Source organism: Hoplias malabaricus, chromosome 13 (assembly GCF_029633855.1).
Source record: "Hoplias malabaricus isolate fHopMal1 chromosome 13, fHopMal1.hap1, whole genome shotgun sequence".
NCBI classification, from domain to species: domain Eukaryota; kingdom Metazoa; phylum Chordata; class Actinopteri; order Characiformes; family Erythrinidae; genus Hoplias; species Hoplias malabaricus.
This window is the reverse complement of record NC_089812.1, coordinates 34,484,884-34,499,156: the sequence shown is the minus strand read 5'-3', so window position 1 is coordinate 34,499,156 and position 14,273 is coordinate 34,484,884. Positions and strand designations below refer to the sequence as shown.

At 40.8% G+C, this 14,273-nt stretch overlaps 1 protein-coding gene across 1 annotated transcript; it reads right to left on the bottom strand.

Moving 5' to 3' along the window:
• Positions 1-2,143: 2,143 nt before the first annotated feature.
• On the bottom strand, positions 2,144-12,881 carry gaa (alpha glucosidase). Its single transcript, XM_066642582.1, has 19 exons — positions 12,086-12,881; positions 9,945-10,096; positions 9,147-9,312; positions 8,964-9,060; positions 8,755-8,874; positions 8,490-8,608; positions 8,179-8,310; positions 7,088-7,198; positions 6,654-6,767; positions 6,101-6,185; positions 5,882-5,999; positions 5,658-5,791; positions 4,892-5,043; positions 4,617-4,765; positions 4,378-4,519; positions 4,189-4,287; positions 3,947-4,111; positions 2,563-2,715; positions 2,144-2,371 (listed from the first exon to the last, which is right to left on the bottom strand). Exons 1-19 carry the CDS (start codon positions 12,644-12,646, stop codon positions 2,306-2,308), a joined length of 2,835 nt encoding a protein of 944 aa, XP_066498679.1. The 5' UTR covers positions 12,647-12,881; the 3' UTR covers positions 2,144-2,305.
• Positions 12,882-14,273: the final 1,392 nt, after the last annotated feature.

Sequence of the window (14,273 nt, the reverse complement as noted above, 5' to 3'; positions counted from 1 at the left end):
TAAACCTGAACGTCACATAAAACATAAAAATAAACACTATTCACTAGGTTTAATTAAATCCTTATTTTATTCTCTCGCATTTAATTGGCCGTGACGTCCCTGAGGTCACGGCTTCTAGTTGGATGCGATTGGTCGAGCGGACTGGATGCGTCATAGAGCGAAGACCACGTGAACAGAGTCTCAACACTCAATGAAGTGGTATAAAGAGGACTGTTTAAAAGGGCTGCAGAATTAAACCGTTAAAATTTAAACTCACTTGAAAGTGGTTTGGTGTGAAATTAATTTCACTGTGATTAATGGGAATTAAAGAATAATTCAATCATTATTTTTGAAACACTCTACATCCCAATAGCAATCTTTAAATGCTCTGATAATAAAATAAAAAATAATGGCCTGTGCTAGCCACAGGACTCTAAAAAAAACCTTCAGTAATTATAATTTGGACTAACTGGACAACCAGCCCCTTCACCCACCTACACTGCAACTAGCCCACATGCTAGCACTCTGCAATCTGCACGTTTACTAATTTGCACAGTCCTACATATGACTAGACACACATTGCTGAAAGCAACCAAGCTTGTTGCACAAGAATGGAAGAGAAAGTTACGCACCTACAACACCTTACACGGCTAAACAAAGAAAAGAAAAAAGAAAAACAATACGTTGGCCTAATCTCTAATGCTCTTTTCATAGTCAGGCAATGTGGATTCAGGTGTTTAGGGGAATGGCATTGAAAGGAGCACTAAAGATAGTGGGTTAAGTTTGCAAAAATACCTACTCTAGTTTCAAACTGACTACAAGGGAAGTTTTAAAATTTTTGTACGAATATTTTTTATAGAGAGAGTGTCACATATAACGTGTTAAAGGCATTCCGATGAAAATACACTGTGAGAATTAACCATGTGAAAGTATCAAGATCAAGATATCAAGAGAGAATTTTGATTGCTCTTTTTTTTAAACACAAGTGGTGTATTTCTAAAATGACCAAGACGAGGTCTCCATGCCTTCGGTTAGAATAGAATACATTTATTATCCACAGTGTGGAAGTTCATCTTCAATCACTCATGGCATAGCAACACAAATGACATAACATCCACACAGATATATAAAAGAGTAGGGGGGGGGGTATCCTCAAGAATTCATCATCTCCAAAGCATTTGGTAAAAATGATTTTCTATAAATATTCCTAGTAGCTCTTGGCTTCCTACACCATCTGCCTGATGGCAGCTGTTCAAAGTGTGGGTTACAGGTTCAAATGCAGTGTAACAGCACATCCACATTCTGGCTGCTTTAAATTCAGTTATCTGCATTCCTCCAAGAATAAAGTGGAAATTAATTACAGGGCCTGGGTCCACAACCACGTACTATCAAACTATACGTACTATACTAATGAATGGACTTAAATTGATTTTGTCACAGCTTGAGGACTACTCACAGCAGTGCCAGAGCTTTACAAGTGTATTAAAAATATGAGCATCTGAAACCTAACAAATATTGTAAGTTAAATACAGAGGTCAAATTTCATTATACTGTTGTACAATGACCAGAAAAGCATGATTTCACATTTCATTCATTCATTATCTGTAACCCTTATCCAGTTCAGGGTCGCGGTGGGTCCAGAGCCTACCTGGAATCATTGGGCACAAGGCGGGAACACACCCTGGAGGGGGCGCCAGTCCTTCACAGGGCAACACACACACAAACACACTCACACCTACAGACTTTTGAGTCACCAATCCACCTACCAACGTGTGTTTTGGACTGTGGGAGGAAACAGAAGCACCCAGAGGAAACCCACGCAGACACAGGGAGAACACACCACACTCCTCACAGACAGTCACCCGGAGGAAACCCACGCAGACACAGAGAGAACACACCACACTCCTCACAGACAGCAACCCGGAGGAAACCCACGCAGACACAGGGAGAACACACCACACTCCTCACAGACAGTCACCCGGAGGAAACCGGAGCGAGAATCAAACCCACAACCTCCAGGCCCCTGGAGCTGTGTGACTGCAACACCTACCTGCTGCGCCACCGTGCCGCCCCTATTTCACAATTCAGTACAACAAAAAACATAGCTAAAGAACAAGAAATACAAATGAAAATTTTACTAAAATCATTTAAAAAATATTCTTTATTGGACATGTTAAAGCTGCACACAATTTGAATGACATCTCTACATCCACAACTCAGCCTGTGACATACTGTAAAACTTTCTGAATCTGAAATATAAAACCACATTCACAAAAACATTGTTTCATAGAAAAAACAAACAAGGTGTCAGAGGCTGCTCCTGTTGTCATAGTTTCCACTGCACTGTGATTGTCTCAGACATGAGCAGAGCAAGATTTGATACCGTAAGCACCTATAATATATTATACGTAGACAGACAGGCAGACACACACACACACACACACAAGTAAACATAGATCAATAAATATTAATATTAATGCAGAGTAAGGTCATTTATCGGCAGTAAAGTGTTTATGTCAAGACTACTATATACAGAACAGGACACTAGAACATGCTTCAATACGAAGGAATTATGGGCCATACCTTGGTGTCAGAGCGATAGGAGTAGTCCTGCACTTCTCTCCCATTAGCCCACACACCTGTAGGCGGTGTGGGAACTCCAAACACACGCACTTCTCCCAGCACTAAGCCATCCAGGGCTCCATTCACTCGCAACGGCTCACTCACCAGCTGTGTCTAGAGGGAAAATTAGATCATTGACAGCTCAGATCAAAAACAACCGTAAGCACCATTTTGTGTCTGCCACTAAATGGTCACGTGTTTTTAGAGGGTGTAATATTGAAGTCGACACCATTTAAGCAGGAATCTCCGGATGGCTGGTGTTAGTTTCTTTTCTTTCCATGCTTTCCTTTGTTGCTCTAGTTACAAGACTTGAATTTCCTTGTTGATTTCACTTGTATACTGGCATGTGAAACTCGTGGGGAAAAAGGGTTCTTTTCTGAGCTTTCTAATGTTAGAGATAAACCACAGGGCTAAAACACATACCAAATAATTAGATTTATGTAAGGTTTTATACACTTATTTTATGCATTTTGAAAAAGTATACAATCCACAAACTAATATAGAGTTAATAATATTCGTTTTATTTTGAGATCTAAGGGCAGCACAGTGGTGCAGCAGGTAGCGTCGCAGTCACACAGCTCCAGGGGCCTGGAGGTTGTGGGTTCGATTCCCGCTCCGGGTGACTGTCTGTGAGGAGTGTGGTGTGTTCTCCCTGTGTCTGCGTGGGTTTCCTCCTGGTGACTGTCTGTGAGGAGTGTGGTGTGTTCTCCCTGTGTCTGCGTGGGTTTCCTCCGGGTGACTGTCTGTGAGGAGTGTGATGTGTTCTCCCTGTGTCTGTGTGGATTTCCTCCGGGTGACTGTCTGTGAGGAGTGTGGTGTGTTCTCCCTCTGTCAGTGTGGGTTTCCTTCGGGTGACTGTCTGTGAGGAGTGTGATGTGTTCTCCCTGTGTCTGTGTGGATTTCCTCCGGGTGACTGTCTGTGAGGAGTGTGGTGTGTTCTCCCTGTGTCTGTGTGGGTTTCCTTCGGGTGACTGTCTGTGAGGAGTGTGATGTGTTCTCCCTGTGTCTGTGTGGATTTCCTCCGGGTGACTGTCTGTGAGGAGTGTATTCCCCAGGGTGTATTCCCGCCTTGTGCCCAGTGATTCCAGGTAGGCTCCGGACCCACCACAAACCTTGAACTGGATAAGGGTTACAGATAATGAATGAATGAATGAATGAACGAACATATTGGGTGAATCATTTATTTAAATAATTTTTACCATTAGAAAGTAGGAAATAACATTTAGAAGATGACTGTGTTTATATTTTTCTTATAAAATGCAAGTCACCTGAGAATCAAACTGCTTTGTAGTCTCTCTTTGTAGTTTTACTTTTTATTTTTATATCTGTTTAAAAATAGCTTTACCTGTTCTGCTATGAAGATAAGGAATGAGTAATCTCCACTCTCAAAAGTGTTCAGACTCTCTCCATCATCCCAGAACAGCTCCCCTCTGGCCCAGCCCTTTGTGGACAGCGCCACAGTCAGGAGGAACGGGTTACGGCGAGAAGCTGTGGTCGTCAAAGCTGGCGTCTGAATGAACAACTAAACTGATCAGCACACTTGAAACACATTCCATTGGTAATTATAAGAGCATGTGTGTAGAATACCTGCTGTGGAATAATATGCCCCCCTCTCACATGGATGTTGATGGTGTCCAGTGGAGCAGAGAGGAGCAGGTACTGCCCCTTGCTGCTGTAAGGCTTTCCCTAACATGAAAAATACAGAAGAACGTGAGTTAATCTGTACAGATATTAGTAATTGTTCTATGGATTACCATTAATGAGAAGGACATGTACATTGTACAGGCTGTACCACATTCCTGGAGGGAGGTAAGCTGGAAACTCCACTACTCCCTCCTCTAGGACTGGACTGATGAGCAGAGAGCTTCCCCATAAAAACTGCTTGTCTATGGTCTGGCAGTTTGGATCAGACGGAAATCTAAAAAGCATTCAGAAAAAAAAAGAAGATAAAAAATGTTTTTGTTTTAAAATAGGTGTCATACTTAAAGTACACAGTTACTGAAACAGCTTCATACTCCAGAAACAGAGGTCTCGCCACAGTGCTTGCGGAGGTATGTGCCTGATGGAACAGTGTGTAGAGGAATGGCAGAAGAGAGTATCTGAGCATCATCACATCCCTCATGGCTGCCTGAGCCTCCTGTCCAAATACATAGGGCTCCTGCGGCTGGGATACACACACACACACACACACACGTCCAGGATAGGGTTTTTAAAATATAACACACTACACCACATTTCAAAGCAATAATGAGCTTCATATGGATTACAGTGGGGTTATAAAGCGCCTCACAGTGTTAGGTCTGTCGTTGTGGTTCCTCATGAACGGATAGAAAGCTCCCAGCTGTGTCCAGCGCACACACAACTCCTCGCTGGTGTCTCCTTCAAAGCCACAAATATCTGCTCCAACAAGAGGCACTCCATACAGACTGAAGAGCAGCACGGCTGAATCATGCCATAAATAAAGCACAGTCAGCATGTACTGAAAATATGCTAGTGTTTTTGGCAAAAAAAACATTTATTCATTATTAAAATCTCTATTTTGACATCAGTTACAACAAATTAAAAGTTAAACCCATATCCCTATATTAATAAATGACTACAAAACTATTTCTCTCATAACTTTCATTCATTCATTCATTATCTGTAACCCTTATCCAGTTCAGGGTCGCGGTGGGTCCAGAGCCTACCTGGAATCATTGGGCACAAGGCGGGAACACACCCTGGAGGGGGCGCCAGTCCTTCACAGGGCAACACACACACAAACACACTCACACCTACGGACACTTTTGAGTCGCCAATCCACCTACCAACGTGTGTTTTTGGACTGTGGGAGGAAACCGGGGCACCCGGAGGAAACCCACGCAGACACAGAGAGAACACAAATGTGAAACTCCATCCAACATAATTGCCATGAAGTATTCATGAAAGGATTTTAAAAAGAATTCAGACCGGCCATTTGCTTTTATTAGAAGTGTGTTTCTGCTCTTTTATGTTGTTTTTTAGGAACATAAAAACATTTTCTTTTCTTCTATGAAACCAATAAATATGCATTTCACCAGGTATGGAGTAACGCAGCTGCTCCCAGTCACTACGCACATCACCAGTCCAGTGACCAGAGTATCTGCCCAGACCAGGGAAGGAAGAGCGGGACAACACAAAGGGCCGAGACGCCCTCGCTTTCAGCAAGGCACTAAAGAACAGGACATAAAAGGTATATACACACATCTATTCTGACTTTAAAGATATAAATTCATTGTGTACACATTCATCCATATCTGACCTGTAGGTTGCCATGGCTTCAGTCAGCCCGTAAAGGTTGTGCAGGTTGTAATGGGTGGACAGATTCTGCTTGCTGGACATGCACAAGGTGCCAGAGTTTAATTGACCACCTATGACATCTTCAGAACCAAAGGGGGAAAAGACAACAGCATTTAAAGGTCACAAACAGTCAATTAGAAATATCTGACAGTTAAAAACAAGTGTATATTAGGGTACTGACCAGGGACATATGGTGGATTATCAAGCTCAGTGTCTGGGCATCCATTTATAGAACCTTGAACAAAATTAGCAGGCTCATTCATATCCTGCAAGCACAATATCATAGTTACAGCAAATGCTGTGGAAGAAATAACAACAGGTGCAATGCATTACTGGAATACTGTGTTACATGTTTAACTGCATTATTTGTTAATTCATTCATGGTCTGTAACTAGTTCACCATGGGTCCAAAGCCTACGCAGAATCACTGGGTGCAAGGCAGGAACACTCCAGAGTCCAACACACACCTGTGGACATTTCTGAGTAGCCAATCCACCTACCAATGTGTGTCTTTGGACTATGGGAGGGAACCCACAAGGACAAGGGGAGAACACACAGGCAATCACACAGAGCAGGGCTTGAACCCACAACCCCAGGACCCTGGAGCTTTGTGACAGCGACACTACCTGTTGTGCCACCATCCCTTGCCTGCATTATCCCGAATAAAACATGTATCAACATCCAGTGTTGACTCTAGGAGAAAGAGCAGATAGAGGGAGATCAGTTACACTCACTATCCACAGACCGTCTAGTGGTACTTTGGTGTAAAAGTCTCTGATGCACTCTTCCCACCAGCTCACTGTGTCTGATTTTGTGAAGTCTGGGAAAGCAGTGGGGCCAGGCCATACCTTATGCACACACACACACACACACACACACACACACACACACACACACACACAAGGGTAGCCATATTAATGCAAAGTTCTTTATATTCAAATATATTCTTGTTAACATAAATATTGTCTAGAATCTGTTACTTTTTAATAAAAGCTACAAAAATACTGTACATCTATCTCTGTGGTGTAAAACAAAACAAAAAAATAGTTTAATTTCAATTTAGTAAATTGAATTTAATTTATCATGAATTTATATTAATTATTGCCCAACTCTATCAACATTTGAAGCTAAAATGACCCCACCATCAAGGTTCTGAGGAAGGACCCACCTTTCCAATCAGTGTTTGTCCTGTAAGGTTTCGGATGAACACACCTCTCCGCTCTCCTTCATCAAAGGGTTTGTATGAACCTGGAGGACTTGTACTGCTAATGCCAGGATCCTAAAATGGAACAACATTCTGGATAAAATTTTAAATTTGATTTGACATTCTATCGTTTTATTTGACATTATATCGTTTTAGATTTCATGTGAACGATGACAGGGTCCAAATCATTCATTCATTCATTGTCTGTAACCCTTATCCAGTTCAGGGTGGGTCCAGAGCCTACCTGGAATCATTGAGCGCAAGACGGGAATACACCCTGGAGGGGGCACCAGTCCTTCACAGGGCAACTCAAACACACACACACACACACACACACACACACACACACACACACACACATTCACACCTACGAACACTTTAGAGTCACCAATCCACCTACCAACGTGTGTTTTTGGACTGTGGGAGGAAACCGGAGCACCCGGAGGAAACCCACGCAGACACAGGGATAACACACCACACTCCTCACAAACAGTCACCCGGAGGAAACCCACGCAGACACAGGGAGAACACACCACACTCCTCACAAACGGTCACCTGGAGGAAGCCCACGCAGACACAGGGAGAACACACCACACTCCTCACAGACAGTCACCCGGAGGAAACCCACGCAGACACAGGGAGAACACACCACACTCTTCACAGACAGTCACCCTGGAGCTGTGTGACTGCGACACTACCTGCTGCGCCACCGTATCATTACAATGAACCCTCAGCCTCAGCAGTTTGATAGAATTCATCTTGTTGAATATGTTTCAGTGACAGGTTGAAAACAGCATTTTCTGCATTTCCACATGTTGCACTCACTTACATATTTTCAACTAAACGACGCTATGTGACCAAAGGTTTGACATTTGTACATTATGTTATATTTATTCTGAAACGAAGGTTATTATTTGAGGGGGATGCCTCCCTTTGCTGCAGTAAAAGCTTTTACCCTTCTGGGAAGGCTTTACTCAGATGTTTGAATATTTCTGCATTACAGAGGGCAATAGTGAGGTCAGGTATTGTTGCACCTCTCTGACAAAATCACCTACCAGAATGAGCACATACTTCATTCCCAGCTCATGGAACTCATTCACCATTTTGGGGAGGTCTCCAAACCTCTGTGGGTCAAAGGTGAAGACTCTCCTCTTGTCAGCATAATCAAGATCATTCCACTGCACGTCCTAGTGGCATTAAAATGTAACATCACAACAGTTTAAAAGCATGTTCATGCTCACCACAGACAACAAAAAAATGCACTTATGCTCTACTTTATTTAATTAAAACATTCCCACATTTAACAGCAATGCCACCCAAGCTTCCATTCGAAGCTCCCAGATCTGTAAATCAACCTGTTACACACCAAAGGAAACCTGGCCTGGTGCATCTTCTGAACAACTGCTCTCGTAGCTTTGGTGGAGGTGTAGCCCCAGCGACAGAGATGGAATCCCAATGACCAGTAGGGTGGCATCATGGGATATCCTAGAACATTACAAAGGAAATATAAATGGAATGATGGCATGATTTCTTTTTTAAAATGGGACTCATTGATATGCAAGATTAACACATGTGTGGGGGGCATCAAATTAAAAGAAAGGAGCTACTACTGTCAGAAGAACATGCCTCACCAATAACCTGATGGTACTGTCGGACCACACTCTGTGGATCAGGGCCTAAAAAGATATAGAAGTCCAGAATCCCTCCAGTGGTCACCCAGGTTAAAGCTGGACTGGGCTGCAGTGCTACTTCTATAGAGACATGACAACATACAAATAATACAAATGAGAAAACAAACAAACAAAAATTTAAAAAGATAATATTAGGTGTACTCCCTCACCCATAGCATTGCTGTTAAGAAGGAAGATCCCATAAGCCTGACCATCACCCTCCTGGACCAAGCAGAAGGGATGGGACCCATAGAGGTTGACATCACTCTGCAGATCAAAACAAATGGAGATATTTGCATTTCTGAATCAGAATACTAGCTTCAAAATGGAAGCTAATTTGAAGGTGTACCCACATGTGGAGCCATATCCCTGTTCCAGAGAGTGACAGAGGTCCAGTTGAGGTCCAGTGTGAGGCCGGTGTAGTGCTCTCCAAGGCCAGATACTACAGAAGAAGCCAGAGTGGTGGACATCTGCAGGTATTGGTCGGCAAACAAGAGGGGGGCTACAGTAGTGTTTAACCTAACATACACATAAACGAATCTTTGTTCATTTTCAATTATATTTTATTTAACATAGGGCAGCACGGTAGTGCAGCAGGTAGGTGTTGCACAGCTCCAGGGACCTGGAGGTTGTGGGTTCGATTCCTGCTCCGGGTGACTGTCTGTGAAGAGTGTGGTGTGTTCTCCCTGTGTCTGCATGGGTTTCCTCCGGGTGACTGTCTGTGAGGAGTGTGGTGTGTTCTCCCTGTGCCTGCGTGGGTTTCCTCCGGGTGACAGTCTGAGAGGAGTGTGGTGTGTTCTGTGTCTGCATGGGTTTCCTCCGGGTGACTGTCTGTGAGGAGTGTGGTGTGTTCTCCCTGTGTCTGCGTGGGTTTCCTCCGGGTGACTGTCTGTGAGGAGTGTGGAGTGTTCTCCCTGTGTCTGCGTGGGTTTCTTCCGGGTGACTGTCTGTGAGGAGTGTGGAGTGTTCTCCCTGTGTTTGCGTGGGTTTACCATGTTATCATATGTAAATAAATTAATGGTTGTGACATTACAAATATGATGATTTAAAAATGGGATATGGAGTCTGAAATATATAGAACATATTGAAACAAGAACATATTTCTCAAGACAATGGCCAGTTCAAACTACAAGCTTCTAGGTCAAACTTACAGCACAAGGCCATTGGATCTGCGACGTACAATGAAGCCAAAAGGGTCTGGCTGATACTCCACATCATAGAGGAGGTTCTTAGTTTCTGTAGGTTTGCTGGGAGACACTGCTACAAAGGGGACTTCATATCGAGTAAGAACGGGATCCTTCAACTGTGCAGAAAAAAAATAAAATAAAGCAAATTTAAAAAATTGAGTATTGATGGCCAGTACCATAGGTTTTTCAAAAACTTATATAAGGGCTTTCCTTATCATAGATTTGTTATTATTATTATTTTTATCTGGATTCAATGCATTTCAATTAGGAAAACCATACTTTCAACCAAATGTTGTTTATAAATTCAACACATACTGTAAACTGCATACATCAGCCACAACATTACCACTGACAGGTGAAGCGTATGCAAAAATTGTACAGGAATGATTTGAGGACTATGAAAAAGGTGATGACTTTGCCTCTAAATTCCCTTTGTCAATTTGATAAAACCTCTGTAGGATGTGTTGGAAAAACAAGTCTAATTCATTAATACACCACCTCCGCTGCTGAAGTCTTGGTGCCAGACTTGTTGTGTCAGAGCTCTTGTGGAGATTATTATTCTCTTCTGTTGGCAGCAGGGGGACCTACACAATATTTGGCAGCTGCTTCTAATGTTATGGCTGATTGTTGTGTTTTGGTTCTTTGCCAGTAAAAAACACCAGCATCTACATTTACCCTTCCCTGACGGTGCAACAACATACTTTTCGGCTCTAGTTGTTTTTCTGAATTTCTGAAAAATAGCTAATTGCCAAATTTGAATGATTATTACTTTCTAAATACTTGGAATAAATTAAAATATTTGGGTTTTTTTTTTTGTAAAAGGACACTTTAAAGTAGAAAAATGTGTTTTTTGATCCTAATATAATGTACATATGCTTCCAATTAAATTAACTCCTAAATGCCAAAAAATGTAGACGCTCACAGTTTTTTTTCTCACCATAAATGACTCTAGAGACATCAACAGTGATACACAGACGTTGATTTATTTATAGAACTTTACCAGAAAAAGTTGTGAGTGTTCCCAATATATTTATTTTGATATTTATTCAAGTCTAAGGATCACATGTGGTATTTCATAGTATTTTTTGGGGGAATTGAAATTTGTTTTTTCATATTTTGTTTTTGTTTGTTTCATGAATTACTTCAAATATAATTGCATGGTTTACCTTTTGGGCCGTGAAAAGCCATTTTGGGCATTATTAGGTTTTAACAAGCAAATATTGACTCATTAGGAATGTATATATTAGTCCTTTTTTGAAAAACTGTGGTAATAAATACCCAAAGTGTTAGAAATGGTGTCAAACAGTGCTCAATCACCTTGAACAAGGCGTTAAATTAACGGTTCTGGCCGTTAAATGGTATTGCATGATAAATGTACATTTTCTATTATAAAACATAAAATTAAAAACTTCATACAATATTTAAAAAAAAAAAATAAGGATTGCACACGGTTTTCTTGAGGCAGATTTCTCACTATGTGTGCTTTTAGGTCCATTACACCTTTATTTGCTACACAAAACACGGGAATTTCTTCTTTAATTCATCCGAGAACTTACATTTACGTTTCGGCATAGCTGCTCGAGCTGAGGGTGGGTACATGAGCTTTGCCTGAGGTAAACAAGGACTACTGACGTGCAGACTGACCAATTAAATGTTTACAGAGAAGGTTACCGACCAATAACGGTAGCTCTACAGTCAGACCGTCCAATCAGAAGATTTTAGGCTACTTCACCGCGCCCCCTTCTCACTCAAGCGAACCAATCGGAGTAGGGGAGGGCGGGACTAGTTTGTGAACGAAACTTCTCGAAGTTCTATGTAGGCTCAAGAAAAACAAAATGCCGGACCTTTGTGAAATTCCGCCCGGACATTTTTTAAAGTCTAAAAAATTAAGTCTAAAAAAGAGGACATGTCCGGGTAGAAAAGGACGTCTGGTCACTCTACTTACTTACTTAAATGGCAAGATCACAGTTCCAGCTTTCATATGACACATCAATCATGCAAATATCTTAAAAAATAAAAAAGTTATGAAGCAGAGAATGTGACAATTACTAGTCTGAAACCACTGGTGGTTTCATGGCGCTAATGGATTATAAACATAAACTCACAGTGAGGTGTAGACGGCCAGCCTCCTCTGCCATCACCTCCAGTCTGAGTGTGGTGATGTCCCGGGGCAGGTAAGAAGGAGTGGAGCGAGTGAGGCTGGCCTCCTGACCCCTGGGAGTAGGAACGAGGGCTCCCATTTTGTATCCAGGATACGTAGCCGGGTAGAAGCACCACGGCGGCCCACTGGATGCAGATCCGGTCAAGGGTACATAACAGCAACCTCTACTCTCGCACTGAGCCTGAGTCAGAGCCCGATCCCTGCCACAGTCATACCTCCTCTCCACAGCAATACTGCAGTCCTTACCCGAGACCAACTGGTCGGCTTGCACATTATCTGAGAGGTTAACAGCTTTGTTTTGAACGTACTCTCTTACATACTTTGATCTTAACTCTGATTCTGGTCTTGCTTTCACAGTTGATTCATTGTGATCACACACAAAAAGACTAAGGAATAAACAAGATGAAAAAGCCAGAGCCAAAAAGGCAGATGTTGATAAGATGTGATGTTGAAGCCCACAATTCATGGTCATTTCATGTCCAGTGGCCTGAACGTTCAGGACCATACGTCACTCCAGGTAGGCATGTGTACTTCCGAGAAAAAAAAAACAAAAACAAAAAAACTTGTTTACTTTCTTTATTCTTTTTTTCTTTCCTCTCTCTCTCAGAGCTGTACGAATTACATAAATATTTTAACGTTAATCACTAATAAATCACTGTATCCTTCGACATCGACAGAGGCCCTACTTACTACAATAACATTAGAACGAGAACCGACACCGACATCAATATAACACCGAGGTTTCACTTTCCCGTTTGTTACCGTTATTTTGAAACGAGAAGCACTCAAACAGGAACTAAGAGCTGGTCGCCTTTCATAAAAGTTTCTCACTTTCTTCGAAAGATGTGAGGGGTGTTAAAAAAAAGATCGAAATAATTTCATACGTAAGTGTTAAAAATGCATAAGTAAGGGTCATGAACTTACATTTTAAAAAATACTGATATTAATCCGTTTCTGCGTGTTTGAATAGGACATTTTGTCAGTTATGAGTCAAGGCCGCTACTGAACGTTAAATTCCCTATCATTCTTTTTAAAGATCTGTCATCCATTTAATGTCTTAATGATTTCCATGTAGAGGTTTAGGTTTTAAATCTACAACCTGCAGTTCTCCCTCTATAAACCTTTTATATTATTTTTGTGAATATGTGAGAATTAAGCTTCTGATGTGGCTTTAAATGTTTATTTAAATATACTCAAAAAAAAAAAAAAAAAAAAAAAAAAGATTTCATAACCTACAGATGTGATGTAAGCATTATTCCTTACAGAATTTCATCTTTATGCTTTGCATATTTCTCATAACATTTTTTTTTTTTGCCTCACTTGTACAATTGTTAACTACTGTTATGGGTAAAAGACTTTCTAATTGGAGTTAATGGACAATTGTTCTTTTCATACAATGTGGTAGTACAATAGAAAATCAAATATGCATCATGTTTAAGTATAAAATATATTAATTTATTATTTTTTATGACAATAATATATGACTACAAAGAAAAATAAATGGTGTTTTTGACGACCACACACATCCTAATAATCCTACAGGAAACCTTAAGTCAAGTGCTGTTGGTGGTTTAAAAAGATAAAGCAATACCAAAGAAAAGTGAATGTTTCAAAACACCTTCTACATTTGGTTACAAAAATATTTAAAATACAAATTTGACCTAAATATGTTTATCACTCACGGGGTCGAGGGTGGGGTTAGAGTGCACTTCTAGACTACTGCAAAATCCCTTTTTTTTGTAAGCCACTTACATCTGAAACAAAATTTTTGACACATTTGTTCAATTTGTTTTTTATTTCCACATTTTATAAAATAGATATCAGACATTTCAAACTGAGTGTATGAAATTATACACAAAAAGGGCCAGACAAATTACTTCAAATATATTTTGGAAATTATATTTAATATTTTCTCTTGTTGGACTTTTACATAACTTCCACACGAAGCAGTGTGTAAAACTAAATCTTTTTTTTCCCTGAGAAAATTATCTTTTAAATTTAGAAATAAATGTATTTAAATTGTGAGTCTCGTCTGGTTCCCTAATCTCTATTTATACAAACTTATGGATGAATATATGTAAATTATTATGGAGGTATTTTACTACAAACGGAGTAGGAAACCGTTTAAAATA

Coding starts and splice junctions, on each gene's coding strand:
- gaa (XM_066642582.1), bottom strand. CDS start 12,646: ATGGTCCTGAACGTTCAGGCCACTGGACATGAAATGACCATGAATTGT. Junction 9,313..9,944: donor AGATCCAATGGCCTTGTGCT/GTAAGTTTGACC, acceptor TGTGTATGTTAG/GTTAAACACTACTGTAGCCC. Junction 4,766..4,891: donor ACAACGACAGACCTAACACT/GTGAGGCGCTTT, acceptor TGTGTATCCCAG/CCGCAGGAGCCCTATGTATT.